Here is a 21,004-nt window from a genome sequence, read left to right on the forward strand (position 1 = left end):
GAAAATGGATAGATGAATGAAATAACTTTTGCCAATAAAAAAGCATCAATAGGAGGTCGAGTTGTGCGCGGTAGGTGTGGTGCAGTGGAAGATTTGGCCAATATACCCCAGACAGTCGAAGAATGCAGCATGTCTCTTTACATAGACATTAACACTGACTCATTCTTACCATGTTTAGCTCATCACTGTTTAACCACCTCAAATATGCCATAATTTTGTGAAAATGGGCAAATCGTACGTGTGGAACAGTCAGACAAAAATGTGTTTGTTTCGATTCCTGGATTGATAATGATGCAAGATTAGAACATTTAGCGAGGCTTTCGCCAGGGTCCGATTTCGTAGGCTCCACCTGGCTGACATGTTTTCAGTTCGCAGGAATGTGAGATTATTCCTACTGTCGGCACGGGGTCACAATGTGAGGTGAAGAGTGAGATAAACGGGGGGTGGGGGGGGCGCATAGGCGTCAACCAGGTGCAGTGTTGTTACTTGCACTGGGCAAGCACAAGCTAACAGAAGCTTTCAATAGAGCTAATAATATCCCTTAAGCAAACCCAAATGCTAACACTCAAAGCTATCCACTTTGTCACTGCCCCCCCACACCCCCCCAAAAAAAGAAAATGAGTGACAATCCAACCATGGCAGGTGATCATCTGTAGATGCAGGAATAAAAAACAATTCAGTTGTTGGTATGACAAAGTAGTCCAGTAGAGAGACCATCATTCCGTTTTACTAAAAAACAAAACAAAACAATACATTACACCAATACAAGCGTGGGAATTTATCTCCGGTGAATGCATGGAGGGACCTTTGATGAAATACAGCAGCTGGAGTCAGGTGTGTACATGACATCTAATCTATAACTCTTTACATTCAAAAAGACTCGACATATTTAGAAGACTGTGAATCACAAATTTTTATGAGTTACAATTGCATATCTCTCCGTTCCGCTTGCTTCGTACACCGGAGGCTGTCAAAATGTCCGTCAAAGCGCGCGGTTTGACGGACATCTTGACAGCGGGGCCTCGCGTGGAGGAGGTCCACGTTTCCATCAGGATTCTGGCTCCGTCTCCGTCAGCTCACAACCATCCAGCAGGCAAAGTAACTGCTCCTCGCTGAGGCTCTCCGGCTCGTTCTGTGCACAGACATAAGTTTCGAGTATGTTATATGGAGAACTTTTATGAGTTTCACACGAGCCAGACTTTTACAAGGAGTCCGACACATTCTGTGAACGGCCAGCAGTCAAATAATACATCTTACATGCCTGTTCTGTCTTACAACTAGAGTAGATGCCATTTTCCATCTTCTTTCAGCGTCCTCCCTCGAATGCGCTCCTCGATTAACATTCTTCACCGGGCATATGCTCAGGTTTTGAATAATGACCACAAACTGTTCGTTGATGTTGGATGACCGAGGATAGCAGTAATACGTTTATTTATCAGAATAATGTATGGCAGCAAAGTGGATGTTCCTTTTTCGTAATCCAAGGAAAACAACGTTCCAGTTGATGGAAGGCTAGTTAGCTCTTGGATTTATTTGAACTTAAATATTTGACTCCACTCGAGCAGGCCTCTGGCTGTGCACGTGAGTTTGCTTCAGGTATCAGCGATGTGGCCTAACATGACTGAACTGGACAATCACGAAAAAATTACAATCGGTGACTCACACCTGTACACCCGGTGAGTGACCCTTGCATCACTGCAATGGAAAAAGTGTGACTTCTGGTATTTTCATCGGGAAAAAATGTTTGAGGGCACCATAAATACTGGACTGGACTTTGTTTTTTGTTTTTTAATTAACCAGCGGTCCGATGGATCTCGCTTAATTCATGTCATTTTTGTTGTCAAAGCTCTCATGCATTTCGGGTACAGAGACTCTCCATGCTTCACTTTTTCACCACAACTACATTTGGAATTAAAAATACAGTTCGGTATTACTGTCGAGGAAAACGCAATATATTTAACTGTACATACTGATTTAGAACAGTTTGGTGGTGGCTGGATCTCACTCTGTACCTGGAAACTCAACTTTTGTTGTGAAAGCTGTTGTGAGGCATGTCATTTTCATTCAACAAATTTTGTACAAATTTCAAATTATAACAAAACTCGTCGCTAGGTGTAAGGCCTGGATTTAAAAAAGGGTCTGCTGTATCAGGAAGTCTAGTCCATTTAAAAACTGTTTGTTAGTTTTTAGTTAGTTACTATTGTTAGAACATGAGGTGGTGAGCAAAATGTATTAATTTTCAAACTGTGCGTAGTGTTATAGTGACTTAAAAAACATTAAATACATCATATAGGGGAAAAAACAAAAACTACTGCCTCATTTTTTTGTTGAACGCTTGGGCCTACTACACTACTATACATATTGTATATTGTTTATGATGGTGGCAGTTGGAGAACTAAGTCTTTTCTGAGATGGTACTTAGTGTAAAACATAGGTGTCAAACTCAGGTCCTGGAGGGCCGCTGTCCTGCATGCTTTCCAAGTCTCCTTGTTGCAACACACCTGAACAGGTTCAATGTCAGGCTTCCGCAGAGCTTGGTGAAATCTGATCATTTGAATCAGGTGTGTGGCAACAGGGAGGACTTGGAAAACATGCAGGACAGCGGCCCTCCAGGACCTGAGTTTGACACCTATGGTGTAAAACATTTGTCAATCAATGTCGCTCACCTGGCGTGATGCCGTGCACATGTTTTACCGCCACCCAGCTGAAGCAAAAATAATAATAATAATAATAATAAAATCACATTCCTGAGTCTCATCTATCCCAACAAGCTGCAGCTAATACTCTTCATCGATCAAGTGCACACTGCCCCTGAGCGGACCACCGTGTGAAAGGTAGAACAGTTTTCACGTGTTGATAGACATCTCCACCACCCCTCGCTCTCACAATTGCACAATGTAATGACAGCCTTCGGGTCATGGAGTCTTGGTTTGTGTTAGCCATTTATGACCCCCTCAATTACTCAGGCACTGTATATCATTTTCTCCACAGGCACAAGAGTCCACAGGCCCCGGGGGATGCATTCCAGTCTCGATGACCCCACCCCCCAACCGCCCTCGAGGCACTGCCACGTTTTTGTCTTTCGACACGCAAGGTGTACCGTGGACTTGACCTTCAATACTCAAAGACAAAAGGTTTGCTGGATATTTATGTTCATTCTTCCAGTATTTTTAGTACACTACAAAGAAATGAAACGAAAAAGCAATTGAGAGAAAAATGTATTGACCTCTATTTAATTGGTTTGTGGCCCACTATTTTATGAAGAAAAAAAAATCTAAACTTCCAGCCTTGTAGCTCTTTGTCAACACATTCTTTTCATGAATAATTTTCAAGTTGACCCATTTGGAACTGTGGACATGCAAATATGACATCAACTGGCACGCTGAGACATAAAACAAAAGCAGTGTGTCAAATTGATATGTCACTATTTTCACTCTCTCAATAGGGCAATAAAGTATCCCACTGACTGGGCTTGAAAGTCTTTTCAACAGTACCGGTTGTCCTGGCAATGGAGAAGGGCTACAAGTTTAAGGAGCGGTTACATGACACCGTTTTACCCTGAAAAGTTTCTTGTTGTGACCGTTCGTTTGAATGACAGCAATGTGTTAGCGCACGTCCACAGAACAACAACCTTGAAAGTCTGCATAGTGTGTACAACAACCCTCGATCACATGGACGTGTACACACAAAAAAATTATGAAAAACGAGTCTGGGGAAAAAAAAATCATAAAATAACTTTTATAGACTGAGATCCTGCAAATTCGCAGCATCCGGGTCATAACAGAAGGTTCCCATAATATGTGCGCCTCTGCTTCTTACAAAAAGTTTAACCCCAACATTCTGTGCAATTTCTGCAGGGCAATGACCCGGAAAATGGGCTGATATATCCTGCTCGAAGAGGCAGTGTAAAAGGTCTCTGGCCTGGGCGTGCCTCAGCATCACCCTGGTTGAACTTGGACGTGCCCAGAGGGAGGTTTGTGCATTTCCTGGTCAGACGGCTGTCCTATTACCTGAGATAAGTGGAAGAAAATGCTTGGTTGAACAGTGGTGCCATGATAAACATGTTTTGTAATACGTTCTGGGACAAAGCTTGTATTTCAGCTCAACATCATTTAAAAAGGGCATTTTGCGCCGTTGTGGGTATAAACACAGTCGACTTGATATCCATAAAATAGATAATAGTAATAATAATGCGTTCAATTAATTGTTTCTCCAATGATTCCGAGGGGTCAATACATGTTGTTGTCATAATTAAGAATAAAATACAAAGATATCCACCACACCTGTCTGAATGCACCTTGATCAAATCCACCAAAATCATGTTACATTACCTGCGTCAATACTGAGACGTGGTGTCAACAAGCATAAAGTTAAATCTACTTACAGCCACCAACCAAATGGTCAAGGGCATGTTTCAAAGGAAACGCTGTTGTTAAGCCGGGAACACCCAGCTTGGTACACAGAACCGAACCAAATTCTCAAACGAGCGCATCAAGGCTTGTGTCAGTATGAAAATCAAAACATAAAAAAAACATAACGAGTAGTACCGCAAGAGCTGATGACAGCCACAGCTCACACCCAGACGCTCACACACAGACTTGCCCAGCTTGCCGACATTACAAGCCACCTCATATCTGCCACACGGATACTACAATAAGTAATTTTGATATATGGTCTGCTCACAATTTTTAAAATGTGTGTCCAATCAGTCAAAATTATATTTTAATGAGTAGAAATGTTGAATGCGTGTTCTAATATCTAAAATTTTCATTTAGTTTCCATTTTTATTTCAATGACGCATGTAAGGACATTAAACTTCCTGCGGAGATGAAAAAAAAAAAGGACTCGAGAAGGATTTTTTTTTCTTGCGCCGCTGTGACTGTAAAAAAAGTTGACCTCTTCTCCCCCGTTCCTACGTATGTTGCTATGTGTCTGTCTCCTGTCTACAGAGCGGGCTAATTTTAGAAAAGCCTTTTCAACTGCTCTCATTGCAGGACTTTAAAAGTCTGTGCTTTCAATTCAGACTACGGTAGAGACCGTGCGTGGCACGTGTTGGAAGTTTCCAAAGAAAACACACGCTATGTATGCTCTTCCGGATCGCACACTTATTCCACTGTGAGTTATCACAGACGGAACAACTATGTTGAGTCGAAAAAGCTCAACAAGGAGACAGACGAAGTGGCAGAAGATAATATTTTAGTGGCCTTTCTCTCTGTCTCATTGCCCCCATTCTCCAAGCATCCCAATAATGTTCCCTTTGAGCTTTTTCTCTACCAGCTGGTAGCCAGAACCAGAAGCAGAACCCGCGGGCCCCGTTGTTTTGTGTCCAACAACGAGACACAAACCATATGAGCAGAGACTGTGCCTTTGTATTTGGCTCTCATGCGTGAAGTCATTTGTCTTCCCACCTCCGTTGCTGGTGAGAAACTATTTAGTTTTCTGTCGACCAAGGAATAGACGGCGACCTGAAGCTATCCAGTCTCACTTTGACGGCGGCATGTCAAACGCAAAGTAGTTCAGCAAAAGAACCGCTCACTGTTCAGCTCCTGTACGCACACAGGACGACGCAGTTTGGCTTGACACAAATTGTGAAGCCGCTCGGCTTTCATGGTCACTGACATGAGTCGAATAAGTCAACGCACCCCTGGGTCCGCTTGTACTCGGTTCACAGGGCAATATTCGATCCATGTGCTCCCCTCAACACATGTGCAATTTCTTACAATGAAGGCCAGCAATGTTTTCTTCATTAGCAAACTTATGATATCATCCAACGTGGAAGTATGTCAACTGTCAGGATGATGGGATGGGTTTTGGGTACCACTCCAAGTGCACTTATTGTCCAGAGGCTCGCAACCACCTTGTCCTCACTTGACCTCAGCATGTTAGCAATATTTCACCACAGGAATGATCCTTTCATAAAAAGTGGCTTTCCGATGCACATAGTTTCGTTAATGGCTCTACATGTGCTGCGGTCTTTGCTTTCGTTCAAAACAGACTATGATAGAGTACATTACTACCACCGCAATCCGCTGGGCTACCCCCCTTGGACTTTTGCTGTGTCAACAAAATAACGATTGCACATAAGCGCCGCAATGACCTGTGAATTGTATGTAAAAATAAAATTTTTTAAAAAATCCAAAAAGATCAATGATGATTGGAATAATTAAGATCTTGGGCATGCAGACGGGGAGGATGCTGATTTCTATTTAGATTTTTGTTGTCACCTTAACTCATTCGGTACCAGCCAATTCTGGACCAAGTCTGAAAAGACGTTTAAAAACGTCTTTGGGAGTGAATGAGTTAATGTTGAGTTAACGCAACTATGACAGCGCAGGCCACTATTTGAGCATGTTATTGGCCGTGTTTTTCTTGCCTCGTTTATAATTATTTGTGTTTCATGGAATGTGTTGTTTTCTTGCATCCCATGGGTCCACCTGTTGTTAGCCTGGTCCCTTGTGTCAACCAAAACGCTTCCTCAGCAACTCATGACTTGTCCAGATGTCCCCACGCTGTCTCGTCAGTTTAGTATTCAGCCCTCTAGCTACAGTCTGTGTTTGTTGTTTTTGCTCCCATTCTTGTCAATTGTCACAGTTTTGGTCTGCTATGTTCCCCTGCTATGTTGTGGTTTATGACTTTGAAATTTGTTTTTCTGACTTTTGTTAATTTGGTACTTTTGATCAATTGTCTTTTTGTTCTTTGAAAATGAATTATTTTTGGAGATTATTCATTCTCTGGCTATTCTTCTTGCCCCACTTCTTCCCACACGTGGTCCATCTTTTTCACTTCAATGCCACCAAAAAAAACCAACCAAACCAAACAAACTAAAAAGAAAATGTGTAACAGACCAGATACAGTACAGAGTGCAAATTGCTCTGTAGTATTCATGTACTGTCATCTCTGAAATTGCTGATCAAAACCGCAATGATCTGTATCGAGGCAGATTTTCATATTCATCTCTTGTGTAGAATCTCTTTAGATTGCGTTGGTTTCCCTAATATTTTGACTTGTTGGTTCGTATCTAAATACAGCGAAATCATATGCATTGTACTGTCTGACTTATGGAAGCAAAGCTCCGTGATTTTGGTTGACAACAGAAAATCAGTGCAAACCATGACTGTATGATTAATGATGTTGGGCTAATTATGAGCAAAACCCTCTTTTGGAAAACGTCCCACCTTACTGTAAATGGCGGGATTGTTCTCCCTTTTTCCAGTTGATCTAGGAGCACAGCCAGATGAGTTTGCAGGGAAGCTAACCTCGTAAGGTCAGTCCTTGGAAACTCTTTGGAATTCTCCTCTTTCTGGAATTGTTTGCTTTTTTTGAGGGGGTGGGGGAGGGTGACTATATTTTCCAGAGGAATATTTTATCAGTGACAACAATGGAAGAAATGCCAAATCATGTATGCAGTTTTCCTAGAAAGGAAATAAATCAACTATGCTCATGTTTGATCAACTTCAAATCCAATAATGTGCAAAACCAGCTCCACTAATGTTTTTGTTTCAATGTAAATACTGTACTGTATTTTTCGGACCATCGGGCTCGTTGAATTTTCTCTGCACCTTGTGATGTGATGTATGGGTCACCATCAACTACTTCCTGCTTCCGCATATGGATGAGATTCATCAAGAACCTGTGAATGAAGACGTTTGTCTAAATATTTTTGTATTTTTGTTAGAATGATTTCAGGTAACATTGTAACCTCGTGGTCAGTGTTGAGGTTTGGGGCGTTGGAAGCCCCCTATCCTGCCAACGGCCTCTCGGCCTCTGAAGTGGGATCGGCTCCAAGAAGCCGAGTTCATAATGAGGACAAATGCGATGGAAATGTGGATGGATTGAAATACTTGAATGTCAGAATATGGTTTCCTCTCTCCAATCCAAAAGGGGCACAACCATACCATCGGAGTTTAGGGTGTCAGTCAATTTACATTTCACCACTGACTTATGGTCCCAAATATTGGCTGGTGACTGCAAGAATGTGGCTGAAGAGGCATACTAAGAGCTTCTTCCGTCATGTGGCCGCTCTCCCGGAGCACAATACCGGTGAAGAGCCACGGACCTCCGCGTTGAGCATTGATGCATCTTGTAGCTGGGACTAAATCCAAGTCAATGTAGGTCAAATATTTTTCATATCAACATTTATCGCTGATGTTAAAAACAAGTCATCAAATGTAGACTGTTTACAACCAAAGAGGTCAGCTGCTGAGTTCACTTGCTGTTCATTACAGGGCAGCCTTGCCGTAAGTCGATGCTGTCATATAGCAGGATTCTGCTTAAAGAGTCAGTGTGGCGCCAACAGACGTGTGTGTTTATATAAAGATATTGCACGTGACTCTTATCTAAAACGGATGTTGCAGCCTAATAAAACCCACGACTGGATTGATTGTTAAAGCTATTCCAGTTAACTCCTGACGGAAGGCAAATAACACCCACTTAGAGTTTCAAGAGTTGATGTCAGCATACGACTACAGGCGCTGATTTGAGCCGTTTGATGGACCAAGAATTGTTACTTCTATCACAACGTGCACGGACGGGATGTTCAAAGGAACTTTCTCACAATTTGAAACAGTTTGCAAGTGTTTTTTATAAAGCTCTCAGATTCTTTGGGTAGAATTGACAAAGGGTGAAGAATTATAGCACGCCCATCATCCAGTTGTTAAATGTGGTTGAAAATACTCGGTTTGATGGGTGTGGTTCTGTCTCATTCAAATGCTATTTATGGCTTTTCTTACAAGGATGTCCAAGGACATTACTAGGAATTGTGAATTAGTCAGAGCGACACCGTGTTGCCAACTGTGTGACCCTGTTTTTCAAAAGGCTACAAGCAACAAATCCACTTGATTGGTTTTTGGGGTGTGATTAGTAACTTGTGGAGACTCGGACTCCCTTCTAACGAGGAAATGTTCGCCCGTCCCGGTCCAGACTGCAGATGAATGGAACACGCAAAGCCTCCACTGGTTAATTTAACTTGAACCAATTATCTCCATAACACATAGCCTTTGAGTGACTCATATGGGCTGTTTGGTTTTTTTTTTTTTTGTCATTCTGCCCTTCAATAATGCAGTCGGATGCTTTAGTAATTGTTCCAACTTGTATCCTACGTGTCACATGATTGTTGCAACTACTTGAACAGTAGTGCTGAAGCAGACTAGCAAAAATACTCTTCATGCTAGCAAGACCATCTATGAGGCATGTTATGTTGATGTGTCCAGTCTACTCCAAATAGCACTTTGCGAAACTGCTGCCCAAGTCGGTAACTTCCAGATTTAGTCGCAAATGTCCACTGCACCAATAAACGGTGCTGTGATGAAATAAACTGACAAAAAACTGACCTGTACACGTCATTGACATACAGTAGATTTGTGCCTACGTGGCGGCCATCTTGGCAGGGGCGACTTTCCAATCAAAGGCAATGCATGGACATTCGTGGCGTGCATGTTAGCAAAGGCGGCTGTCCCATTGAAGTAAGGGACGGCATAGACATTAGCTTAGCATCGTCGTGGCTCAAAAGGAGCACTTACCTACCGGTATTTGTAACTATGTATGGACTTGTAGTGTTGCAGTGTGACAACTCACCCGGTCCGAGACACGGAACGATATTTATCTGTTAGTCTTGACAACGCAACCGTCGTGAATGCCAAACAGGTTGTGTGGTTTGACAAGGCCATTTGTCCATCTGCGCATTTATTTCATCGCTTCTGCACTGGATCGGTTAGATCGTGCTTGTCTAACTATTTTTATAGGACAACATGTGCGATATAATTCATAATAAATGTCGTAAAAGTGAGATAGTGATTAAATTACATCATCACACATGCAAGAACACTTGGAGGATAGCTTTTACACATTACATAATAAATTTGAGTCATGACTATTACCCAATCAACTTTATAGATCCAAAACAATTTGGGAGGAAAATAGGCCCCCCTCCGAATGGAGAGAAATAAATCTTCACAAACAGATGAACCTTGATGCGCTAAGTAGGACAACCTTTAGTGGTGGTCCACAGGAAAGTGACGCCAACTTTCTGAAGACAGGAGCAGTTAACTGACTGCTGGGTGGATACAAAAAAAAACCTCAATAAAGCCTGGGTTAGGTTTTGGTTGCATGTCATAATGTCTTGTTTGAAGTAAAGCTGTGATTGCTAGGTCACCGTTTTTATGACCCTTTTCAACTTTTATGTTCATATTAGTCATTCGTCCATCATGCCAGAATGAAAGCATGTGTTTGATTATCCCCCCCAAAAATTGCTTTTTTTGGAGGGGCAAATTGCAGGCTACTAAGGGGATGCTTTGTGGAGGTCAAATGCCACTAGTGGATGAAAAAAGGGGCATTTGTTCTCGAAAACCAACAAAGCCAAATATGGCCTAATCTTCCGGGAACATTCTTTGTCATCCTAACAGTTTTTCTCCTTTTGTTTTGAAAGCGTTCCCGTGGTGCCGTCTGAAACTACAGTGTTTGGAGAGAGAGAGAAAGAGGGAGAGAGAGTGGCCCTTCTTTGGAACTCAAATGAAGGGAGCTAAAAGCTGACTGGGCTCCAACCGGTTTCCAAGGAACACGGTGAAGCTCGGACATCGCGTCTCGACTAAGAATGCCAAGACGGCACGAAACGGTACATTGAACAAGAGGGCACCGATGGATCCTCCTTTTCTTTGGGTGTTTGCACTGACCAAAGCAAACTTCACAATCGTAAAAAATGCAATGAATCTTGAGTTTGCTGCAAAAGGATTTAAAACAAAAAGAGATCAAGGATGCAGTTGGGCTTGTAGTGACACAAATGCTGAACTGTTTATCATCATCCTCACTGGATATGAACTTTGTGCTTGTTATAATTTGTCATGTATGTGCATGAGATAAACAAAGGAGGGTGTTCTAATGAGAAACACAGGTGGCGTGTTGATAAAGTGCATTTTTGTGTTGTGAGTGTGTGAGAAAACATGGCGGCTGCCAACTCACTGTCATCTCCTGGTCCTGGCCCAGAAGGTCCAGCTGCCGTTGGATCTCCAGGAGCTGCTTCTCCTGCATCCTCCTCTCCTTGATGTCCTGCAGGACCTTCTCTCCTGGCTGAGGGTCCCCATCATGCCTCAGGTGAATGTCCGAGGCACGTTCCTGATAGACAATAGACACGCGATCGATTGTCACTCAGAGCCAAGGGAGTCGACGAGCATATGGACGTATTTGGGCACTGTCTTAGAATCGCACTCGCTGCTGATGGCTCTCACATTTGGGAGTCCATCCATGTAGCAGTTCATCATCATTAATTTGAGTTGAGAGATTGAAATTGCTTCAAGACTTGAGAGATGCGCATTGCTGTGGTTCGGCCGCTGCTCAGCAAAGAATCACATCAGATACTCACACGAGAAGCATACCATGGCCGTAACCTCACATAAACTACACGCGTGCTCTGGGTTGACTAAGGCATGCTGTGGAAATGGCCGAGAGGACACTAATGGGGTTCTATTTTCATACACACACATGCACTTTGCGCATCTTCATTTTCGTGCCGAGGCAAGTGTTATTTACCATTTTGGGGGGATTTGGCAGGCTGAGCTACGCCTCGCTAGGCGTTCTGACAGACTTGAGGGCGCTTCCTTTTTCACACTCCTGGCGCACCTGATAATTTGGTGACCGAAATTGAACTACACCAGATTCAAACATGACTAAATTGTTGGCGCAGGTGGTGTAAACGTTATTTTGGTGGATTCGAAACAGGCGTCGGGCAGAGAAATTCTGCGCTACGCTAATATGTGGTGGTGTATGTCATTGTACTGTATTTAATTCGAGAATTTAACATCAGCGTGCATGGAACCCTCAGAATCATTGTTGAAATCAATTCATTGAATGCATTATTATTATTATTCATAGTATTATCATCTTATTTTTAAAAGCTCCCCATACCACTTCGCAAAGGCCAATTTTACATCATCTGCAAACAGAGATTTTCTTGCAGTTCCTTATAAACATACTTTGTACACACTGATCTATTGCACTGACTTCAGTGAGTCAGTTATGCTTCTTTGATTGAGCCTTTTTGAGGGAGCAAGGCGGCTGTGTTCACTCCCACAACGGTGGAAACGTCCGTTTTTAACTGCGTAAGGCCGTCAAGCTTTTGTCATGATTCTGTTTGTGACCAACAGGTGGCACTGTAGGGCTCTCCCTGCAGCTGCACACCTGTTGGTCGTTAGGTAATTAGCTGTTTAAAAGGACTCCCGGCAAGCCCACTCAGTGTTGGGTCATTGTTTGCTTGTCCTGTGTTTGTTTCTGTCATGGTTATGTTCTAGTTTTTTGAGTTTCGGTCATGGTTTTGTTTGATACTTTGGATTCGTTTTGTTGTTAGGACTTTGTTTAGGATTTAGTTTTCTGTGTTTTATCAATACACTTCTTCAAGTACACCACACTGCTCCTCCCTCCTGCCTGCTTTTTGGGGTCCACCACCACCACGCAACGTCACACTAACATGGACTTCCATTCTCTGCACCCCATGGAGAAGTACATCAAATTTGGGGGAAACGGCACCTTACAGAAAAAGGTGAGCGGAAGTGTGTGCAGTGTGCCTTTTGAGAGTATCATGTGAACTGAATAGAGACTAAAGAGGATATTTGGGAGCAAGTATCGTTTGCATTTTGGAGTAAATAATGGGGAAAAAAATGATTGATTAGTTGCTTTTTGGTGGATTGAACTGACTGTGTGGACAACCACACTTTTAGCATGAATTTGCATTTATCTGAGATTGTGGGTTTTGGAAATGGAACAAAAAATAATAAATCTCTTTGGATTAGACATGTCCTTTTTGCGGGTGGTAATAATAATATATTTTAAAGAATATTTCCAATACAACTACTAAATCCATAAGAATTTGGCATGAGAAGAAGCATCAAATGAATGAACATCACTCGATGCCAAAGCAATACGGATATTGGAAATTGTCGCTGAGAGGGAGTTTTGGGTAGCTTACAGCTGTATGCAGTGAAAAGAATTCAAGCTGTTAAACATTTCAACATTGACCTAAAGAGAATAAGGAGTTGGGGCGGGGGGAGTAAACGAAAGAATAATCTGATGTCTGTTGACAAGAAGACAGCACTCCTCACTGGAGGATAATGTTAGCAAGGAACGAAACCTCGTAGAGTGGATTTATTACTTATTACTTGTTACTGATTCGTCTTACTGTTTATTGTATATGTTAAATCGCTCCATGTACAGCACTTTGTATGCAGCGATGGCTGTTTGAAAGTGCTCTATAAATACTGTTGACTTGACTTGACTTGACTTATTCCATGTGGGGGGAACAATGGAGTAGTGTCCTGAAGATTAATTGAAAAAAATACGTATCTTTTTGAGCCTCTATTTCAAAAATGAATTAAAACGAATGACAATAAAGCTACAAATCAAAAAGATAACAATTTCCATTTGCAATTTGGCTACATTATTCCAATGATCTATCAACCCCAACTATTCCAAAAGCTCTTGATGAAATTATTTTGGTTACTGATGCCCAGGTTAATCCAGTAATACTGAAATATGGGAGAAAGATTTCGCTGACAGCTCAATTTGTCATGGGTCCATTTAGAAGTGGAGGCTTGTCAGCAAATGACTTGTGGTTGAATGATTGTTTGGACCTCTCTAAATATATATCCTATAAAAGCAATGACTGGGTAAAAAATGATAGGGTCAGGCAAAGAGGAAGCTGTCAACCCGCAGGGTTGTTTTTGGAGTGCCAGTCCAGTGCAATTTGTTGAATTCTCCAATTTTGTGGCATACACACATGAAATTAAAATGTATGGACGTTGCATAAAACGTCAACAACTCAATCGGTAGTCGCATACAGCTCAATAATTATTCATTAAAAACTACTCATCTTTGAGCAACTGTAAACGTTAAGATTTGGTTTATTCTTTCTACTACGGTATTATGATTTAAGTTTAGCCTGAACAGTGGACTTGGAATCATTGCTCTGAATTAAGACTACTAAATACAGTATAATTCATATACAATATGGGGTAGCGGTGGAAGGGGAATCCTTACCAATACAACTTAAAAGTAAATGTAAAAATATAATATACTGAGCCCCGGACTTGCAGTATCTCTCATCTCCTCGTCTCTCTTGGTGGAACTAATGACAGCTTCTATTTAAGGCTTATTTAACAAGTGAGCTCCAGTAAAGACCACTTTAATCAAGACTACAAAATCCAGCACTACATGCAGGTCAGACCCCTGTGATGAAAATATAGTGTTTCAAGCGGGGGGAGGTGGGGGGGGGGGGAAGAGTCTAAATTCAAGACTGTTTTTACCACAATTCTCACACCACTAAATGCTTGCTTTGAAATAAAATAAATTAAAATAAAATAATTTTTATTTTGTGCAACTACAAGATGAAATTAAGAAAAAAAATCAATTTCACTTTGTATTTTCACAAAATAAAATCCACTGCCTGATACATTTTTTACTGTCTTACTTACTGTTCATCTACCTACTACAGATAATTTTATTTTGTGCAGCCATGAGATGGAGAAAAAAAAAGTAAATCAACAAAAATTGCTAATTCCACCTCAGATTTGTCATGAGCACACTTTGTATGACGGAAACCACGGGTGTCAAAATCATTTTTGTCACGGGCCACATTATAGCTGCCGGTTCCCTTGGAGCGCAATTATGACTGTGAGACCATATGAAAAAGTCAAGAATGAAGATTTATTCAACTGTAGTTTAAGTTGCTGTAATGAGGGTTTGGGTAACAAGAAAACACTCGTATATATTTTGAATTTGACACTATGGTATGGATTTAATCAAGCATCATATAAGTCGACATGTTTGATTTGCTTTCTCGGGCCACATCAAATGATGTGGCGGGCCAGATCTGGCCCATGGGCCTTGAATTTGACACCTGTAACTTAAATAGAAGCAGTCGAGTGAATTCAGAATCGCTACCCATTTGTCCACCTATTTTTTTTTTTATCACACTGATCCTCATTAGAAATGTGGCCGCATTATTATTGCAGATCTAGCTATACACGACTCCAAACGAGTAGTATTTTTTTTTCAACAAATGAAAATTTATGATTTGATCAAGTGCTAATGGTCGTAGTAGTCGTCGTAACCCCCTCGGCAACATTAAAAACAAAAGATGCACATTTGTGTTGTATTACGAGCTGGTTCGAAGACTACACAGAAAGAACAAGTAACTGGGACAATATGACACACAGATGCCGTCATGCAGAACCGAGGGGTCACAGGATGGTGTGCGCTCGGACGTGATCGGGAACAATCTCCAGACTGTGACCTAATTGAATACTTGTGGGACTTTTTGGAAGAAGTATTAGGACAAACCTCTGCACTACCCCATCAGAACACCAAAATAATGGAATGTCTTTCAAGAAAATGTCTTTAATCCCCGCAGTCACGTTCCACGAACTTGTCAGGATGCACTGAGGCCGGTCTGGCAACACATGGTGGTCCACAACTTACGGACACATGTTATTTTCCTTCCATTTATCTCTGGTTTGGATATTGACACGGGGATTCGTTTTAAATGTCTCTCTGGTCTGAAGCCTGTTTGTTGCTTTGCTCCGTAAGAAATAATAAACGCATGTTTACATTTCATGGTCAAGGCGCTGGTAAATCTGAATAGATTAGTCCGTGCAGTTGTACCAGCTAAATGTAGTTATGAGTCACTTGTTGGCGTGAATATCAAATCGTGACCTTAACAAACTCCAGAGATTGTTAGTATACGTCACGGCATTTATTCTTCTTGAAGAAGCTTCTTGACATGCCTCTCCGGCATTCCCACCACCAACGCTATCTGGGTCACAAGACTTTTGGGAAGGATGAAAAAACATGTCAAACACAATTATATTTTTCAACACAAGTGTGTCAAACTATTGAAGAAACATCAGATGAATAATTTGGGGTTTGGGCTGCTGAGCCCCATAAGTTGATTTAAATTGCCCGATTGGAAGAAGCACATTTTAGAGACTCCAAATAGTCGTCCACTTGCAAAATGGATGTCAGTATAAATTGAACGCGATCGGTCATGCGGGATGCGACACCTCCAGAGAACATGTACGCACGTTACCGCGAAGCTCATTTTACTTCACCGCAGTTTGAGGGAGCAGACGGCTTGCCAACCGTTATGAAGCATGAACGAATAAACAGGGTCAGTGTGCTACTTGAACGCGTTTCAGAAGATTAGGCAAGCACATTGCACACGTGATCAATTTTTTTAGTGCAACATGTTCCACACAAGTGTCACTGGGACACCAAGGCAAACAGATGCAGTGGCGAGATGATGTACCGTTGCGCAAGACAAAATAAAACCACAAATGGGGATAATTATGCCAAGGGGACTTTTTTTTTTGTTTGTATTGTTTTGTTTGAAGAAAAAGAGGCTTTTGCCAAAAACAAGCCCAAATTGTGGTCACTGCTGTTACATGGTCCTACAAGTGGCGGCAAGGCACAGAATTGAATTTTCAATCCAGTGTTCCCTCACTTTTTGATACCTTCCATGATCCTCGCAATATGTGAATTTCCGCCAAGTAGAGGTAGACGAGGTTTATTTATGCTTCTATTAAGCCATTACGAACCCGCCCAATACACTATTCCCTTTCACGATTCTAAATCCTGTAAAGTCAGGCGCAACAAGCACCGCTCCTGCCCTTGCATACGCTGTTCTTCTTCCTCATCTTCCATTTACAGTAGAGGATGAGCAACAAGAACGGTAGCCACGGCAACTAGCCTTTGGCTGGATCCACAATGCCAAAAGGCGCATTAACCGACCAGGATTGTACCTTTGGCAACACTGAATTCTGGTTACGGTAAGCCATTTTAAACTAAAAAGAAAAACTAACATCGTTATTAAGTGGATGTGTCGTGATATTTTTAATAAAATTATGTCCCTAGTTGTGGTTGTGACATTGTTTGTCTTTGCGTGCCCTGCGATTGGCTGGTCGACTGTTCTCAGTTAGCGTAACGTTGTCATGATTCTGTTTGTGACCAACAGGTGGCACTGTAGGGCTCCCCCTACAGCTGCACACCTGTTGGTCGTTATGTCATTTGTAGTATAAAAGGACTCCCACCCGGCCACTCAGTTGGGTCATTGTTTGCTTGTTTTGTTTCTTTGCTGGTGTCGTGTTTAGGTCATGTCTCTGTTACGATTAGTTTTGAGCTTCTGCCGTGGTTTTTGTTTGATCCTTTGGACTGTTTGTTTTGGATTTAGTTTTCTCTGTGTTTTAATACAATCTTTCAAGTACACCTTGCTCCTCCCTCTTGCCTGCCTTTTGGGGTCCCCCACCATCATGAAACGTGACAAACGTTGTCTTAAACCAGAAGGACTCGAAAAGCACCCATTTATGACACCAAAGTTAAAAATGTTGAAAATGACTTGGGTTATAAATGTAGCAAACAAATTTCTCTCCACATTTACCTTCTATATTTGCCTTTCAACAAGCGGCACAACCAGGAAACCGAATGAGGTTTACTTTGCCGTGCTTGCTAGACAAGTTATGAGGAACCACAAATGATTTGTGTTGTTTGTAAGATTTATCTTATTGCCGTTGGAAAAGTTAAAAAATGGCACATCAGACAAGTAGACTTCAATGAAATCTAATTTTACCGTTGTTTCAAGCGTAAGCACAACAGTTTGGTCGGGCTCCCCATAAATTACTGTGCAATTCCAAATCCGTCGACATTATTATTATTCGTTATTCGGGTATCTTCATTATGTTGGAGCTCGAACATTACTTGCTTGGTTCCAACATATTGGGAGCACAAGTCTAAAATAGTCTGTAGAGTGGCGGCGCATGTTGCCTTTGGCTAAGCGTAATTAAGTTTCTGTTCCAGTTTGGCTGAGTCACCTGACCATGGCTGGTGTTGTTGAGAACAGTCTGCTCTGTCGATGCGATTCTACTTTTTCTGGTTGCCTGCGGATGGCGCAGTCAAGACTCCGCATGTGCCACGTGGACTGGGGCCACCAGCCAAGGCTTGTCCACATGCTTTGGCTTGCCACAAGCACACCCTGTGAGAGCTGTTCGGAAGCGATGGCTGAGACTCTTGACTGCGCTCTCTTTTTCTCATTTCTTCCCTCACAGACATCCTTGCAGGCTTTGACCTGTAACTGCCAAGTTCTGAGGTGTCTGGGACACAGCTGCGCGCTACATAACGTGAATAGGTTTTGCAAGAAAATCTTCAAGAGTAAAATCACCATCCTCCTATCAGTGTGGCCGTTTTTGACTTTTCGCTCCCAAACGTTCAAAACACCTTTCGAATTCGCCACAAATATTGACAGATCGAGACTCCTCTTACTTGTCGAATGCCAATAGCTGAACATTCCTGAAGTATTAGGAGCTATTCATTTGTGGATCATCGGGACTTTTTGTTTTTTCCAGAAGTGAGGGTGGTCCGGAGAAATCTCTTTGGAAAAGACGACAAGGATGTGATGCATCCTACGTCCACAAATGTGATACTGCACTAACGCCACATTGGCTGTTTTCAGTATTTGCTAAACAATGCAAAGGATATTGAGTGGTGTGATCATTTGGTTGGTTTTATTTTGGACTTTTCACAATGGTGATCCTTCAAGGCCCTTTATTTTTGTTGGATCGCAAGAAATATTCGCTGGGTTTCGAAATACCTTTGCAGAATTTCATCCAGTATTTGAGAATTTATGTCTGCGGTGGATGAAAATGATTGCACATGAAGGAGTTTGTTGGTTCGCCACCAAGACGGCGTTCACTCGTAAGTCTGCAAGATTCTGCTGCCAGTGGCAAGGCTTCAACGTCTGGTAGTGGAGGATTCAGCAATGAAATGGAAATTGGATCATTGTTCGTTGCTCAGATAAATTATGTATATTAGATAAAACAAAATGAGTTAGCTTTACATTACATTAAAAACAGTGGAATCAACCGTGTCAAGCGAGACTTTGGCATAAATCACGAGAATCAAAGAATTAACTCTTACTTGTCCTTTTTTTGTTTGTTTGTTTTTTCACGCTTGCTCCAAAAGAATGCGCAGCCTCACCATGTCATGTGAGATGTGCAATAGTTAAGGTACTGTTGCAGTAATTTTAAACCTCTACCGTGGTTAATTTCCTTTTACACTTTAACTTGGACATTTCACATGCTCGTTTTACCTTCCGAGTCCACCTCGTAACACGAAACGCAGACAATAAAACGTTTTTTCTTTCAGGTTAGATGAAGAACAGCGGCTTTTTTTTTTACACTTGTATGACATTTAAAAATGTTACCATAGTAGTTTTTTTGCTCACTAATAGAAATAGTGACTTTATGCAAATTCTATATTCAGGTATAAATGATGTAAAATAGTAGTAGAACGAACCCCTATCGACTTTTTTTTTCCGGCAGAACCTACCCTTAGCTATTCACTGAAAAACTCACCTATTTTTAAAAAAATTTTATTATGCTTTTGATGGAAGCTAAGCTACTACAAGATGCGCCAAAGCCTTGGCTTAACGGCAAAGTGTAAATCAGTGACCAGGAAGTATGTCGAAGTGTTACATCTTCGACTGTATAGGGGAGGAGCTAAGTTTAGCCTGGAAGCGACGAAATTGTCGCCTCTTATGTTTGTTCTCTGCTGAGTGGCTCTCAAGAAGCAAAATCAAATGATCTGAGAGCCATTTATTTTTAAGGCTCATGTTGATGAGTGGAAATTACATGAAAGTGTTTGGGGATTATAGTATGGGGTATGTTTACAGCTTTATTCGATTAACCCTTTCATGCACCCTATAACAGGATAAGGTCTCCACTGCAGTAACCGCTGTCCCCGAAAGGGTTAATATTGGTCATTATAAAATATCCTTAGGGGTGGTTTCAACTTAGGGCTCAGTCCTACACTTAGTTCATAGTTATTGTTAGGGTAGTTCTGTTTGTGACCAACAGGTGGCACTTTAGGGCTCCTCCTGCAGTGGTACACCTGTTGGTCATTGTGTCATTAGTTTGTGTTGTGTTAAAAGGAATCCGTGCCCGACCAGTTGGTGTCGGATCATTGTTGCTGTTGTGTGTCTGTGTTACTGTGTGCGCGTCGTATTTTGTTTTCTGTTTTAGGTTTTTGTTACTTTGATTTCTTGTGTATTTTTTCTGGACTTTATTTGAGGGAGTTTTTGAGTTAGTTTCTCCAGTGTATTCATGTTTACATTTTGTTAAATACATCTCGGTCAGGCACCCTGCTCCTCCCCGTCTCCCTGCTTTTTTTGGAGCCCTCCACCTACCACCCTGCAAAACACGATAATTATACTGTAAAATGAATAACGAGTTTTCATCCATAAATTAGCTCATTATGAAGAAGCTTTTAGTGACCCGTGCTGACTAAAATGTGACCCCCCCCCCTCCTCCATTCTAAACCCCGTTTCAAAGGCTATGCCCAATTTCATCAGTCTCACTTAGCTAACATATGGTAATCTCAACGTTGTCCAATGAATGACACAGACACGGCAAACAACTGAACAGATCTTCAGGACTGCCAATGTTGGATATCAAGCGCATCTGGACAGAATCTACGTTCAAGCGTCTTTTGCACTTCCACTGACACGTGCAGTGAACAGTCAAGAACAATGTGGCCCACATTTTCGTGGCCAGTGAGAAATTGGGTGCAGGTTTCCAATCTCGATTTGATGAGCGTGGTATTATAAAACTACTAAATGTAATTTAAATGGGACATAATTACAAAGAATAGAGGGTACGCAAGGGACAGGTTGAGTTCAGCCATTATGCTAAGCTAATGACACAGTTGACAGGGCTCCAGAGTGCTCCTAAATGGTTCTTTTAGAATTGCAGACAGTGCTGCATAAACAGTCGATAGGTATAAAATCATTTTTATAGAACTCTCTGGTTTAACCTATTTTAATCAACCCTCCATCCATAGTGAAAAAAAAAAGCGTCATTGACATTTGAGATGACGATCCAACAGAAAGTTGCGGTCGTGGTATTATTTAATTACATGATGAGCCAAAAATAGTCGACCACGTTACGTTGGCCAAAAGCACCGTTCATGACGAAAACTT

The 21,004-nt window shown here is 41.7% G+C and overlaps 1 protein-coding gene and 1 long non-coding RNA gene across 3 annotated transcripts in view; one reads left to right on the top strand and one right to left on the bottom strand.

The window, feature by feature from the left end:
- Nucleotides 1–680: 680 nt before the first annotated feature.
- The window catches only part of fsip1 (fibrous sheath interacting protein 1), a 30,860-nt gene continuing 10,536 nt past the window's right edge, over nucleotides 681–21,004 (bottom strand). For both annotated transcript variants that reach the window (XM_052086321.1, XM_052086320.1), the window contains exons 8-9: nucleotides 10,954–11,106; nucleotides 681–1,132 (exon numbers count right to left, since the gene is read on the bottom strand). In XM_052086321.1, the coding sequence (XP_051942281.1) occupies nucleotides 1,049–1,132; nucleotides 10,954–11,106 (237 nt within the window). In that variant the 3' untranslated portion in view covers nucleotides 681–1,048. The remainder of the gene's footprint in view (nucleotides 1,133–10,953; nucleotides 11,107–21,004) is intronic.
- LOC127614903 (uncharacterized) lies at nucleotides 6,376–11,490 on the top strand. Its single transcript, XR_007966737.1, has 3 exons — nucleotides 6,376–8,108; nucleotides 10,424–10,609; nucleotides 10,978–11,490. It is a non-coding gene; the product is annotated as an uncharacterized LOC127614903 (long non-coding RNA).

The sequence above is a fragment of the Hippocampus zosterae genome, chromosome 14, assembly GCF_025434085.1.
Source record: "Hippocampus zosterae strain Florida chromosome 14, ASM2543408v3, whole genome shotgun sequence".
In the NCBI taxonomy this organism is placed as follows: Eukaryota; Metazoa; Chordata; class Actinopteri; order Syngnathiformes; family Syngnathidae; genus Hippocampus; species Hippocampus zosterae.